Source organism: Brassica napus, chromosome A3 (genome assembly GCF_020379485.1).
Source record: "Brassica napus cultivar Da-Ae chromosome A3, Da-Ae, whole genome shotgun sequence".
NCBI classification, from domain to species: domain Eukaryota; kingdom Viridiplantae; phylum Streptophyta; class Magnoliopsida; order Brassicales; family Brassicaceae; genus Brassica; species Brassica napus.
In genome coordinates this window covers 24,554,268-24,570,248 of record NC_063436.1, presented here as the reverse complement: position 1 = coordinate 24,570,248, position 15,981 = coordinate 24,554,268, and the positions used below count along the sequence as shown (strand labels likewise).

At 32.0% G+C, this 15,981-nt stretch overlaps 2 protein-coding genes and 1 non-coding gene across 3 annotated transcripts; all 3 read left to right on the top strand.

The window, feature by feature from the left end:
• Window positions 1-762: 762 nt before the first annotated feature.
• On the top strand, window positions 763-1,952 carry LOC106444475. The gene is made up of 3 exons (XM_013885943.3): window positions 763-955; window positions 1,049-1,186; window positions 1,753-1,952. Exons 1-3 carry the CDS (start codon window positions 865-867, stop codon window positions 1,767-1,769), a joined length of 246 nt encoding a protein of 81 aa, XP_013741397.2. The 5' UTR covers window positions 763-864; the 3' UTR covers window positions 1,770-1,952.
• Window positions 1,953-2,310: 358 nt separating this feature from the next.
• On the top strand, window positions 2,311-2,384 carry TRNAT-AGU. Its single transcript has one exon. It is a non-coding gene; the product is annotated as a tRNA-Thr (tRNA).
• A 4,171-nt stretch (window positions 2,385-6,555) lies between these two features.
• On the top strand, window positions 6,556-11,447 carry LOC106444474 (cytochrome P450 71A16-like). The gene is made up of 4 exons (XM_048776952.1): window positions 6,556-7,039; window positions 9,688-10,182; window positions 10,318-10,599; window positions 10,943-11,447. The coding sequence occupies exons 1-4, from the start codon at window positions 6,653-6,655 to the stop codon at window positions 11,282-11,284; spliced, it is 1,506 nt and encodes a 501-aa protein (XP_048632909.1). The 5' UTR covers window positions 6,556-6,652; the 3' UTR covers window positions 11,285-11,447.
• The last annotated feature ends 4,534 nt before the right edge of the window (window positions 11,448-15,981 follow it).

Below are 15,981 nucleotides of genomic sequence, written 5' to 3'. Positions count from 1 at the left end.
CAAACTAGATTGTAATTAGCTTTATCTGTTTTGAAGTGTTGGTTAAATTTTGAGTATAGCTTCTAGAGTATAAAGGATGTACTTGGATGTATACAGATTTTTTGATGAATAAATTTAACATTCATTTAAAAAAAAAAAAAAAATTTCTCTAGCTCCTTAAAAATCCTCATCACTTGATGTTGTTTACAGATATTCAGTTTAAACAGAAGCTAAAGCTGAGCCTATGATCTAGGTGGCTTATGGTCTTCACTGATGCAAGTAATTAACTACCCTCCAAATACTTTGATAATATGAAAACTAGGTAGTTCGTGCAGGCAGATCTATCTTTTTGAGACTGTCGTGATCTTGGGCATGGTCTCATGTTTGTAGCTAGTAATAGTTTCTCATTTTATAGAAGATGAAGTCAACAACACTTGACTAGTTATATCGTAGATTAGATAATTTTAAGATCGTGTTTCAACCCAATAAGAAAAAAATGGAATGACTAGTTAAATGATTAATGCGATTTTTTTTGTTTCTTGAATCATTTTAAGATAAGACCATGTAGTGAATGATTTGGATTAACGAAAATAGATTTTGAGCATAAAAACTAAAATCACTTAATTAAGTTTTCTACACACTTTTTAGGTATAAGGCCCATGGGCCCTAATCTGCACAGATAAGGACAAATCATTTTATTGTTATGCGGAGTAAGCCCATTAGAATACGACTTGCACAATCATAAATAAATAAATAAGAAAAGACAAACCAATCAATTTCTTACACATCATACCAAGTGATGTGGGGCCAACGTACTGCAGCTAATTAGGCAAGAGTAATCGACCAAACAACAAGAGTTTCAAAAGATCGAAAGAAGAAGAAAGGATGCCTCTGAGTGCGACAATGGTCGGAGCTCTGCTGGGACTCGGCACCCAGATGTATTCCAACGCTCTCCGCAAGCTCCCTTACATGCGCCGTAAGTCCACTAATCCAACCCTAGTTTTGGTTCTCGGTTGATCAAATGCGATTCCGGTTTGATTTCCCCGGTTATGATTCTTGTTTGGTTAAGATCCGTGGGAGCATGTGGTGGGGATGGGACTCGGTGCTGTGTTCGCGAACCAGCTCGTGAAATGGGATGCGAAGCTCAAGGAAGATCTCGACGTGATGCTCGATAAGGCTAGAGCTGCCAACGAGCGCCGTTACTTTGGTAATGTTTTTCAATTAAAAGTCTCTTTTTTTTTTTTGTCTTTTCGTGTTTTTATGGTTTGATTGTTTTTTGTTTTGCTCAAAGGTTGAATCTTTTTTGGATGTTTAGTCACTTTAGGCATACTCTGTTATGAAAGTTAGATGATTTGAGCAACCTAATGTTTTTATTAAGAAGCAAGAGTGGAAAGATAAGTACTTCTGATTATTTGTTGGGTTTTATTTAGAGTTGGATACGATGTAACTTAATATTATTGCATTATGGGTTACACAGAAACCAGATTCAAATTTGAAGGGAATCATTGTTGTCTAGTTTTTGTTAGAGCTTCGTGGAAGTTTTTTTTATGTTAAGCAATGGATAAGTTTCCACCAACTTATCTTAACAAAACCTTACACATATGTTAAAAATTCAAGGACTTTCTTGATTAGTTTTCCATGTCGAAATCTCTACTTGGTGAATTATCGTTTCATTGTTTTGTTGGGTTTTGAATAGGTTTGCATACTTAGATATTTTGACCTTTTTACTTGGAATATTCAAACTTTTTGTGTGTTTGTTTTATCGTAATGCAGATGAAGATCGGGATTAATTAATTGAGTGATCTTTGAAGTCTTCCTCTGAAGTCATCTCAAGTGCTTGTTTGTTTTGTGAGATCTTCCCTGTAAAAGCTTTTCTTAGAGCTGGTTATCTTTTGCTTCATGAACCTAAAGATTTGTGTTCTACAATCTGAATCTGACTAATAATTTCGAATGAGAAACCCTTTCATTGATTATACTGTTCAAGACTTGCATCTTCTTTTGCTCGATTGGGGGAGAAAAGGTCAGGTTTATAACTTCATTAAATATGCATAGGAAAGCATTATACTTGCTAGTATCCGATACATATGCAAATGGCATTACCGGCTTAAGCTTTGGATCTATGAGCTTCTCTTGCAGAACCAGCTATCTCAGAAGAGTTTCAATTCATCTCACCTGAAGATTAGACTTATAAAGATTTAAGAACCCTTTGATCAAAAAAAAAGATTTAAGAACCCTTAGGTTTGGAGATAAAGGTGTTGACCAGGTAGTGAAGAGAGACAGAAGAATATCTACAGGGTTTCATATTCCGGTTTTAAATTATAAAGAAAACAAGCTTTCATAGCTCAGTTGGTTAGAGCACCCGTTTAGTAAGCGGGAGGTCTTGAGTTCAACTCTCAATGAAAGCATGTTTGAATATTTCTTTTTGTTACTCTTAAATTGCAAAATATATCCCTAGAATATCTATAAGTTCAAGTAAACATCGCAACCTTTCGGAAAGTTTATTTAGACCCAAATTTGGCAAGACAAGCGTAGAATTCATTTTTTCATTGCTATGAGAATAATCTTCATATATTATCATCAAATTATATCTTTGTCTGAAATATTATTCATATACTATTGTAAAAAATAATAGTAATCCGACCGTTCACACGGTTAATGGGCCATCCATCCCCGTTCTTTTGGTATATGGACCCCATCCCATCTGATGAACGGTGCATTAATTTTTTCAAGACTTAAAATTATTATTTATTGATTCTACAATCACCATCTGATTTTTTTCCGTGATTTAATCTCACTCGTACGGTATTGCGAAATACTTCTCGATAGGTTATCTATTTTTTTATTACTCCAGCCCAAGCACACTTAAACATGGAATTTTAAACGGATGTGTGACAAAAAAATTAAGTTAAATTTAGTGACATAACCAATCAAATCAATTTATTTAAACTGTTCTATATATATATATCACAACTCACGATATGTTACAAAAATACAGTAACGTTAAAACATAATTTCACGATCTTTTAAGTGAACTTTGTAGTTGGTATTTTTGTAACATTCCGAGTAATTAAAACTTACCTAAAACCAACTACAAAGTTCATGATCTTTTAAGTGAACTGTGCCGAGAGAAAATCTTCGATTTTAGATTTTCCATTTCAAAGAGAATTTGTTGATGGGAAAATCGCCCAACAATACAAGGATTCTATCCAGAAAATCAAAGAAGCTGCCACTAACACTAGTGACTGATGTTCTGTCAGAATTAAAAGACCAAGGACTCATCAAAATCAAGGGTGTGAAGTAGAGCCTCTACTGTAGAGGCAACAGATTCTTCCACTGCTTTGAGAGAATTGATGTGGAAGCAGCACGTTTAGTAGGGAGCAAAGACAGGTTCTGACTTAAAATCTCATCTGGTAGGCTATTGATTGATTGATGATGTTCCACACAAAGTTTCCATCATTTTTTCCTCGAATATAGCTGTAGAAAAACAGAGGGTTCGAAACATAGTCAATTCGAAGAAACAGAGCTAATTACACAGTTTATGAACAGTCTAGATCCGAAACATGATCGATAATAAGATTTAGCTCCAGAGAAAAGAAAAGCAAATACCTTTGAGAAACGTGATGTTAAGAGTTTTTAAGGCTCCTAATCAAATGTTGTAGTATAAAAGATTGTCGAACCAATCCTAGGTGATTCTAAAGCAAAGGGAATGCAAGATCATGCTTAAGTTAAGTGCAATCCGGTTTTAAAGATGGTATGAACTAAGAACTAATACGCTAATGCAATAAAGTAATGATATTTCTTTCTCAATATGAAACAAGAGGATCCCAACTTTGGGATTACAAGAATATTTATATGTCCTTGTAAAACCTAATTGTTTTCTTTAGAAAGTCTAAAATACCCTAAAAAGATGTCTAAAATCGCCAAAATAAAACCTGCGACTCGGGTAGAAATCATCAGCCGCAACCCGTGTCGTCCAACCCGCGTCAGCTCCTCGTCCAGCTTCTGGTGAGGCCGACCGGGTAAGCTAACCCGCGTCCATCTATCCACGTCGGCCTTCTCGTCTATCTTCCTTTTCTCGCGCCCGGGTAAGGGAACCCGAGTTGGTCCATCCCGCGTCAGGGTTGATATGCCTCCAGTAAATCGATCATAACTCCTCCAATACAGATCTAAATGACTTGAAACCACTTCCATTGGAAAGCTAACTCAATTTAATATGTCTTCCCAAAATCTTAGCAACAGAAGAGATCTTTAAGACCTCCATCCATGATCATTTTCACCGTTTTGCATCACAAATGTCTCTAAACACTTCCAAGAATTCCATAGCACACTCCAACCTCTAATAAAGACTCATGTATGCAAAATAGACCCTAAAGATGCCTAATTCCTAATCTACATGATTATTATGTACAAGAAATAATGGTTAAAACCATGTAAATATGCAAGATATCAGAACGAAACTAAGAGACCACACGGACACGACCGAAACTTGGATGACAAGAATAGAATGTAAAAGATTGTCAATTACACTTTGATAATTTTATAATAGGCAATTTTAGAAAAAAGTTCGTTTTTTATTTTGTTTTTGCTTTCATTCACTATTTATTTATTTTATTTGTTTTTTCTTTTGGTTTATTTCAACAAATCCCCTATAATTTTCTATAAAATTTTGTCTTCATTGGGAATGCACAAATGACAACGATATTTAGATATTTAAACTGATCTGGTTTCCTCTTATGGGAGATGAAGTCAACGTGTTTTTTTTGCTTAAGAGATTAAGTCGATTAAATTTTGATGATGTAATGGATGATTTTAGAAGGAAAAAAATCATTTTTTGTTGTTGCTGTCATCAATTTTTGTTTGGTTTTTCCTTTCTGGTTATCCAACAAATTCCTCATCCTTTTTTTTTATAGATTATCTTGTTTACTGGGAATAAGTCCAGTGACAACTCTATTAGGATATTTAAACTGATATGTATCCTTTATGGGAGATGAAGTCAACAATAAGTTTTATATAAAAGGTTAAGTTAATTACACATCAAACAAATATTATGCCCTTTCACCGAATAATAAGAAGGAGAGAATTAAATAAGTCACAATTATTAATTTTGTGAGAAAAATTTCGTGTTAATGTTCTCACTTTTGGTAGACGATCTAATTTCATTTTAAATTTTTAAATTTTAATTTCTTATAAATTATAAAATATTAATTTATGAATTATTTTGCAAAATGATGAATACTATCACGCAATATATGTATATATATATATATATATAACCACGCAATATAGAAAGTTGGGCTGCTTTGTTCTGTTTAGGTACAAAAATAAAAATGCTATCCAAAACTTTAGGACAATAATATTATACGCCAGGTATGGAATCTATACTATTATTTGCGAAGTAAATTTTTGCAACGGAGGTCTCACGTTAAAAGTTAAAGCGGTTAATATCGTTTATACCCTTAATGAATAATTATATAAATTAGTCAAAATATAAAAACGAATTTCAAATCTATTTGACTAAAAAATGATTAAAATTAATAATAAATCTTTTATACTCTTAATGAATAAATCATATAAATAGTCAAAAATAAAAACGAATTTAAAATATATCTGATTAAATAAGTGATTAAAATTAATAATAATAAGAATTATCTAAAATATAAATATTTAAAAACGAATTTCTATTAATACTATTATATTTATATATTATATTAGATAATTGACTATAAATAAATATAATAAAATTTTCAAAAATAAAAACATGTTTTAAAACATAAGATAATTGTTAGATATATTCTGTTGTTATCTGAAAATAATACTTTATTAAAACATGTTTCAAAACATAATATAATTATTAGATATATTCTGTTGTTATCTGAAAATAATATTTTATTATAAAATTTTATAGTTAGATATAAAACAATTTATAATTAAATGCTAATCAAACAAATAGATATATTTTCTAAAATATATGTGAATGTCTTTAAAAAAACATGTTTTAAAACATAAGATAATTGTTAGATATATTCTGTTGTTATCTGAAAATAATATTTTATTAAAACATGTTTTAAAACATAATATAATTCTTAGATATATTCTGTTGTTATCTGAAAATAATATTTTATTATAAAAGTTTATAGTTAGATATAAAACAATTTATAATTAAATGCTAATAAAACAAATAAATATATTTTCTAAAATATATGTGAATGTCTTTAAAATTTAACACAACAATAAGCATATAAATATTTTGATAAAAAGTAATGAATATATATTAATAATATTTTATTTATATGTTATATCTGATAATTGACTATAAGTAAATATAATAAAATTCTCAAAAATAAAATATATTTTTAAAACATAAGATAATTCTTAAATATGTTGTGTTTTTATCTGAAATAATATTTTATATTATAAAATATAAAATATAAAGTTTAATGTTTGATTTATCTTTTAAAAAATATAATTAATAATTTATTATGTTGGTTTTGATTTAATATTTATAAAAAAGATAAATATCTATAAAAACACTATGCCCGCATGTGCGGGCTGAACACCTAGTCTCTCTATAAAATAGAGAGTCGTGAGCACCATCAGATGCACAAATCACTAATAGGCAATAACACTAATAAACACGACTTCTGATTGAGACCAACTTTCAAAAAAAAAAGAAATGGAGATGATCTTAATTTCTTTATGTCTAGCCACCTCATTGGCTTTTCTCTTCCTAAAACGACTCTTCAAACGAACAACCACCACCAAACTTAACCCACCGCCGTCTCCATGGCGGCTTCCCATTATCGGAAACTTTCACCAGCTTAGTCTCTACCCTCACCGCTCCTTTCGTTCCCTTAGCCTCCGTTATGGGCCAGTCATGCTCCTTCATTTTGGCCGTGTCCCCGTCCTTGTGGTCTCCTTTGCTGAAGTAGCTCATGATATTATGAAAACACACGATCGTATATTCGCCAACCGCCCTATAACCAAAGCTATGGAGAAAGTTATGAAAGGTGGGCGAGATATTGTCTTTGCTCCCTATGGCGAATATTGGAGGAATATGAAGGTTTTCACTTTTCTAAACTTTTTCTGATAACCGTATAATTTAATGTCTAAACTCAATCTAATATATGTTCTCTAGAAACTAAATTTATAACTAATCTAGAAACTAAAAAGTCAAGTTTTTTTGTCATTTAAGACATCTAATGTGGCCAACGAACAAATACCCACATCGAAAAATATCACAACACATAAATCGTTTTTTGTTATCCATATGATCTAAATCAACTAATGTCTCAACGGTGATATAAAAATAATAATAATAATAATAATAATAATAATAATAATAATAAAAATAATGTTAGGAGTTGGAAAAATATTGTTAGAAATATATATATTTTATTAAAATTATAGAGTTATTAATTTACGATTTTTTAAAGATTTTCATAATGAATAATTGGTTAATGTGTAATCGTATAGATTTTACTGTATATAGTTTAGTCATGATTGTATTAGTAGTTTTTAATTTTTGGTTTCCAGATTTTAGATTTTGATTTTTGTTTTTCAGGTTATTGTTTTTAGTTTTTCAGATTTTGTTTTTGATTTTTAGATTTTGGTTTTGGTTTTTTATTTTACGGTATTTTCTAGTTTGAGAAACTAATTAATACATTATTTTAAAATAATACAACAAAATAGAAATAAAAACTATACAATTTACCATTAAAATTTATTAAAACAATGTGATTATTATTTTATAACAAAATACAGTAATATGTTTTTAGTTAAAATAGTTTTATAAAAATATATATTATACTAAATATAAATCATTATATATATATATATTAATTACACAAAAATAAAAACAAATATTTAAAATTTAAAACTATTTAAAAATTCTAAAAATTTATTTTTTAATTTTTAAAACTTGAATAGCAATAGTTTTTCGTATATAATATTATTCCTTTTTGTTTATTAGTTATTAAAACTTGATTGGATTAATGATTTTTGAAAAATATGAATCATAATTAAAATATATTAAAAATTTTCAATTAAAGTATTTCAAAATTTATCATATTTTAATAAATAATATATTTTACTAAAAATATAAACAATAATTTTACTTATGAATAATACAAAATATTTATAAAATAAGAATACATTTACTTTGGAACATATACATTTATTCGATGTTAATACATGTTATATTTATACTAACAAAAAGTTAAGAAGCTATGTGCTCCTCAAAAATATAATCATATAATATATATAAATTATACAAAACTTAAATTTTCTTATACATTTTTTTTTAAGTTGCATGGCTATTCTTTATTTTTTCAAGATTATTACAGTATATTGTATTAATAAAACTAAAAACATGATGTTTGTATTTTTAGTTATTTCTAATGTGTGTAATAATTACTAGAATAATTCAATTCTATCATTTACAGAAATTAATAACTAAGTGTTTACAATTCACTAATATTATTTAAAAAATATAGAAATTTATTTTGCAGATATGAAATAACACTAAATTATTTCACATTATTGTTTATATGATATAATGTACAAAAAATTGTATGAAATTTTATCTTTATGAAAATAATAATTATTAATAATTAAAATGTTGTACTTTCTACACGTACAAAAAAACAGAAATCGTTTTTATGAAAGCTCACAAAAGTTTTTTTTTCTTCTTAAATTGGTTAAATTTTTAAAAACTAGTTTCCTTAAATTTAAGAAATATTTTTATTAGAAAATTTGATTGGTGAATCATGGCTTTTATAAAAACAAAAGCTAAAAATTAAAACTTGATTGCATGAAAATAATTTTTGGAAAAAAGAAAACAAAAACCAAAAATGAATGCGAAAACTACAAACAATCATCACGTTAGTCTGTAATTTGTTTTTTGATGTAGTTATAAAATTTAATGAGACAACTTTTCATGGTTTATATAATACAAAATTAATTCTTTATATTATTTTACGATAATTTGGTGTGAAGATATGTAATATATAATATAAATGTGTGTTAAATATTGTCTAATATTATCAAATTATTTTTAATTTGAAAGAAAATATGAGATTGATTTCATTGTGAATAAGAAAAATACAATAATTTATATATTTAGATAGAATATATAAATATCAGTTATTAATTTCAAAGTTAATGAAATCATATATTTATATATGGATTTAACAAGATTTATTATGGAAAATTGCCAAAATACCACATTTATATTTACGTTAACCACTTTTACCTTTATTTTTAAAGAGAAAAAAACATTCATAACTTTAAGGTTAACTAATCTAGACTTAGGATTTCAAGTTATGGAGTGGATAGGGTTTTTGGAATATGGATTTTAAAGTTCTTAAAATATATAAAAAATTAATTAAGAAAAATTAAAATTTTAAATATAGTTTCAAAAAGAAAATTTGAAAAAAAAATATATAAAAAGATTTAATTTGTAAAATATAATTCGAAAACATAAAAAAAAATATTATATATAGAGAGTAAGAGTATAAGAGTATTATGTCTTTTAATGAAAACAATATTTTTGAAAATGTCTATTAAGTGATGGTAAACATGAATTTATTAATTTTTGCGTGTATTAATTTATTGAGCATTAAATTATAGAATTCTATTTTATATATAATACATAACAGTGGCCTATTAATGATATATCCTAATTTCGCCTTTAAACTGATTTGGATGCAGAGTTTATGCATAGTTCATCTTCTCAGCAACAAAATGGTTCAGTCCTTTCACAAAGAGAGAGAAGAAGAGATTAATATTATGATGGAAAAGTTGGAGAAAGCGAGTTCATCTTCTTCTGCAGTAAACCTTAGCCAACTTTTTATTACCCTAACCAGCGATGTAATGAGTAAAGTTGCCTTGGGAAGAAAATATAGCAGTGGCGAAGGTACAGTCGATATCAAGACCTTAGTGAGGACATTCACACAGATTTTTGGCACATTCCCTATAGGGGAGTTCATTCCTAGTTTGGTATGGATAGATTGGATCCGCAGATTGGACGGTAAAGTAGAAGAAATAAGTACAACTTTCGATGATTTTTTGGAAAAAGTGGTGCAAGAACATGATGTAGATGCAGATAAAAAAGGATCAGATTTTGTTGCTACGTTGTTGTCGATTCAAAGAGAGAAGATGACACCCTTCGTTTTTGATAGAAGCGACGTAAAACTCATCATCTTGGTAAGACACATCATCACTATGTCCGGTTTGATAAATGGTGTGACTAAAATATGATTGAATCATATGATTTCTTATGAAGTGATACTTTGAATGATACATTCAAAAGTAATGTGTAAAATCAACTTTTTTTAAAAGGATATGTTCATAGCGGGAACAGCAACAACTTCCTCACAACTAGAATGGACGATGACAGAACTTATGCGACATCCAGAATGTATGAAAAAACTTCGAGACGAGATTTGTTCCGTTTCAACGCATGATTCATATGTGAACGAGGATGATGTTGAGAAGATGAGCTACTTAAATGCTGTAATCAAGGAGACGCTTCGTTTACATCCGCCACTTCCAGCACTAGTCCCCCACCTATTAAGCGAAGATGTCCGAGTAAAAGGATATGACATTGCTGCAGGCACACAGGTAACATATTTATATGTTTCGTGTTACATTACATGCAAAATTATTATGTTTACTTTTAGATGAAAAACAACATGGAGTATCAAATATAATTCACTGGACCACCATGAATTGATTATTTTTGGAAACTGTAACATAAATGAAAAAATAAGAATAAGAATTCTACATTTTGCGTATATAGTTTGCAAATAATTTTAGAAAGTGCACATTTTCTTAGTGTAAACTAATTTGATATCTTAGCTTTAAAAATAAGTGTAAATACAGAAGCAAAATATTAACGTCCTATATTAGGTCTTATGAACCCAGTTAATATTAAAACAATTAGCTTTTTTATATTTCAATACAGGTGATGATTAATGCGTGGGCAATCCAACGAGATCATGCCACATGGGGACCAGATGCAGAAGAATTTAAGCCAGAGAGACATTTAAATTCATCTTTGGATTTTCAGGGACAAGATTTTAAGTTCATTCCATTTGGATCAGGGAGAAGACTATGTCCTGGAATCAGATTGGGATTGGTATTGGTTGAAGTGACAATAGCAAATCTTGTGAAACGGTTTGACTGGAGAGTCCAGGTCGGACCAGATGGAGTTGATAAACCTGATCTGGCCGAGGCAGCTGGTATAGAGGCATGTCGCAAATACCCACTTATTGTCTTTCCATCTTCTGTTGTATTCCCCATTTAACTTCTCTACGACTCTCTGGTCGTTCCGTCTCTTGAATCTACTGTAAGAGTGTCTTTGTATTGTAGATTTCGTTTTTCTTCTTGTTATCTATGTTGTATCCCTATCAGACCCGGCTCATAAATTTGATGGGTACTGTACATAGTATATGTGGTTGACTAATTTATTCATATGTGTATTATTTTAAAGATATTTTTTCCACAAAAAAGCCCTTAACTATATTAGATTATCCAAAACAGGTCCTAATTATAAAGAAAAAATTTGAAAAAAAAACTGGATCCGGTGCTTTTGCACCTCCTGCAGAAATCAAGAGCCTGCTCTGACTCCATCTGGTCCGACCTGAATTCCCTATCTATACTATTAAAAAGGAAAAAATCCTAAAAAATCTACTTAGACAAAGTTGTTAGACCATTTCATTAGACTTAACTATTTATTTGGGTTTACTTTATATTTCTCACTTTACATAATTTAAATAAACTCATTTATTATTTTCTCATGATATATTATATAATTACTCTAACAATAAATCTCCATGAATATATGACAGATTATTCAAATATATTTACACATGACGTGAACATTACCATGTATAGTTTCATTAATGGTATAATTTTTTTAATGGTTTAGTTATGTTAAATAGGTATATAATTTGTATTTTAAAAATTTAAGTACTCATTTGGTTCTTAGTTCGGTTTCTATTTTTCGGTTCCAGAGATATATATAATATGCTCAGTTATTTATGAAATTCAGCTTAATTTTGGATTTTTTCCAATTTGGTACTGTTCAGTGCACTCGAGTAAATGTACACAAACCTACATTATCTTATATAGAAATATATAAAAATAATTGATTTAATTTTAAAAATAAAGCCGCGCTTTCTAAGCGCAGGTCAAAATCTAGTTATCTGTTAAAAAATAAAAAAAATGATATAACATGTTAACATTTTACAAAAAACGTCTATGCACTACAACTTCGTAATCTTTGACGGACGAATGATGAAAGATTGCATACTGAAATATAAACACAGAGTTCATTAGTCTTAAATCGTTATAAAAATAACAGAATGTTCTATTAACAATATTTATTTTTGAGCATAAAATAATGAAAATAGGTTTTGAGCATAAAAACTAAAATTACTAAATTAGTTTATACAAACGCGAAATAGATAGTAACTCAACGCGATGATATAACATGTTACATTTTACAAAAAAAAAAGTATATGCACTGCAACTTCAAAATATTTGATGGACAAATGATGAAAGATTGTATACTGACATATAAACACAGAGTTCATTAGTCTTAAATCGTTATAAAATTAACAAAATGCTCATTAACAATATTATTTTTGAGCATAAAATAATGAAAATAGCTTTTGAAAAAACTAAAACTACTAAATTAGTTTATATAAAAGCAAAATAGATAGTAACTATTTGGTGTTACAGAAAAAAAAAGATAGTAACTAAACGTGATGATATAACATGTTACACTTTACAATAAAAACGTCTCTGCACTGTAGCTTCATATTTTTTTGACGGAAGAATGATGAAAGATGATTGTATACTGAAATTCATATCGAGATTATGTAGAGGTTAATGGGCCATGGGCTTTAATCTCTAAAATGTGTGAAAGGATATACATTCCCACATTCCCACATTGGAAGTTCTAGTGGAACAAAGCAAGCAAGGCACGGTAGGGGGAGAGGCTTCAGCAAAGGAGAAGAAGAGCAAACTAGGACTGAACGAGGGGCAGGAGAGAGAGCAAACAAAGAAACTTCAGAAGGATAAGCCACAGTCGTACATGCCAAACAGGCGTCGGGCACTCGAAGCCCGGATACAAAAGGAATAGTAGCATCAAAGAAACTTGCAACCAGAGGAAAAGCCTCACCTAAAGGCAAGTTGGTCAAGCACAGTCGAACGAGTTCGACGAAAGGTGTGCGATCGAACATATTCCCTCGTACTGAGGTGTTCCCTGCAGCTGTCAAGGGCCGTAAATTTTCTACTGTACCAGGTTCGGTGGGGTCCCAGAAACCACCCAGTATTCAGATATGAGTGCAATCGCATGGAATTGTCAGGGGGCAGGAGCCTACCTGACGAAGCAGCACTTGAGGGAGCTGCAACGTTGCTTTCATCCTAATTTTCTTTTTCTTTCTGAAACTAAAAACAATTTTACTTTTATGCAAGACTTTAAATTTGAGTTTGGTTATGATAATTTGTTCACCGTGGATCCTGTTGGTAGGAGCGGTGGACTTGCTTTGTTTTATATGAATGATGCTGAGGTTGAGATTGGGTTTTCCAGTAACCGTATGATTGATATTGCAGCCAAGATAGAAGGACATAAGGTGCAGATCACCTTCTTATACAGCGATCCGGTGGTAGAATACCGAGAACAAGTTTGGGAGAGGCTAATGAGGATGAGTATGTCGAGAACAGGAGCATGGTTGATCAGAGGAGACTTCAATGAGATTACAAGCAATGGGGAAAAGAAAGGAGGGAGGAAGAGATCCGATGCATCATTCCTACCAGTGAAGAACATGTTATCGTGTTGTGGTATGATAGATTTTCCGTTTGCTGGTAACCCCCTCTCCTGGGCAGGAAGGACGCGAGCAGGGAGAGTACAATGTCGTCTTGATCGGGCTGTAGGCAACGAGGACTGGCACCAAACTTTTTCCCACACATATGTGGAGTATTTACTAAGATGGGGTTCTGATCATCGACCCATTTTAGCAAGATTTCTATCCAGAGAAAAACAAAACCGAAGAAGCTTCAAGTTTGATAAGCGGTGGATAGGCAAAGAAGGCTTCACCATGATGGTACAAGGAGCATGGGATGCCGCTAACATGGACAGAGACGCGACTTTGAGTGATAAAATAAGAGAAAGTAGGAAAGCGATTTCACGATGGAAGAAGAGGAATATTTCAAATAATGCTTTGCTTATTGAAAGACTCAAGAAAGAGCTGGATAGAGTACAAGATGATGAAACTATATCGACTGAGGAGGAACTGGAGCTTAAATGGAAACTATGTGAAGCGTATAGAGAAGAAGAACTATACTGGAAGCAAAAAAGCCGAGCTCTCTGGCTGCGAGAAGGAGATAGGAACACACGATACTTCCATGCTAAAACCAAGCAACGACGAGCTCGCAACAGGATTACTCGGATAAAGAACTCAATGGGACAATGGGTGGATACAGAGGAGGGCATAGAACGAGTGGCAACGGAATATTTCAAAGAGCTTTTCTCCACATCAAACCCGGCTGATATTGAAGATTCACTCCGGTACGTCACTGCGTCGGTTACAAATGAGATGAACCAACAACTCTTGAAGATCCCTCGAGATGAGGAGATTAGGGAAGCCACTTTTGCGATCAACCCGGAGAAATCACCCGGACCGGACGGGATGACCAGCCTGTTCTACCAACGCTTCTGGAACAAGATTGGGGCGGATGTGTGCAGTATGGTTAGGAACTTCTTTGAGACCGGCGAGCTGGAAGAAAGTCTAAACCAAACGAACCTCTGCCTAATACCTAAGACGGACAGACCTACGTCCATGGCTGAGTTTCGACCAATAAGCTTATGCAATGTGGGGTACAAGATCATATCTAAAATATTGTCGTCGCGGCTGAAACGTATCCTTCCGGGAATGATTTCCGAGACACAATCAGCCTTCGTGGCTAAGAGACTGATTACAGATAACATCCTGATTGCACAGGAAATGTTTCACGCACTCCGAACAAATCCTAGCTGCAAAGGAAAGTTTGTTGCGATCAAAACGGATATGAGCAAAGCTTATGACAGAGTGGAATGGAGTTTTATGGAAGCCCTGCTTCTCAAGCTGGGATTCGAGCAGCAGTGGGTGAACAGGATCATGAAATGTATCTCCTCGGTCTCTTATCAGGTTTTGATCAATGGTGAAGCGAAAGGAAATATCAAGCCTTCAAGAGGATTAAGACAAGGTGATCCCCTATCGCCGTTCCTCTTCATACTGTGCAAAGAAGTATTGACATAGCACATAAGGAACGCGGAAGCCACTTCATCTTTGATGGGCATCAAAATAGCAAGAGAATGCCCCCGATCTCACACCTATTATTCGCGGATGACAGCTTGTTCTTCTGCAAAGCGGAACAACCTCAATGCGAGGAACTGATGCGAATAATTGACGTCTACGGTAAAGCCTCAGGACAACAACTGAATAAAACCAAATCTTCAGTTCTGTTCGGTTCTAAGGTCGTAGCGTCCTCGAAAAATGATCTGAAAAGATCACTTGGGATAACGAGAGAAGGGGGTATGGGGATGTATTTGGGAATGCCAGAGAAGATCTGTGGCTCGAAAAATCAAGTCTTCTCTTATGTTCAGGAGAGAATGAATGGTCAGGGAAACTGCTGTCTCACGGGGGAAAAGAGGTTCAAATCAAATCAGTAGCACAAGCGGTACCCTCCTTTGTTATGTCATGCTATTTATTGCCACAAGGAGTTTGTAAAAAACTATCCGCCGCGGTGGCGAGGTTCTGGTGGAGCACAAAGGAAAATAATCGCGGAATACACTGGGTCGCATGGGATAAAATCTGTGTTCCACTGGAGGAAGGCGGCTTGGGATTTCGGGACTTCCGAGACTTTAACTTGGCACTCCTAGCGAAGCAGGTCTGGCGCCTACTAGTCTTTCCTGACTCACTACTCGCGAGGGTCCTAAAAGGTAGATACTACCGG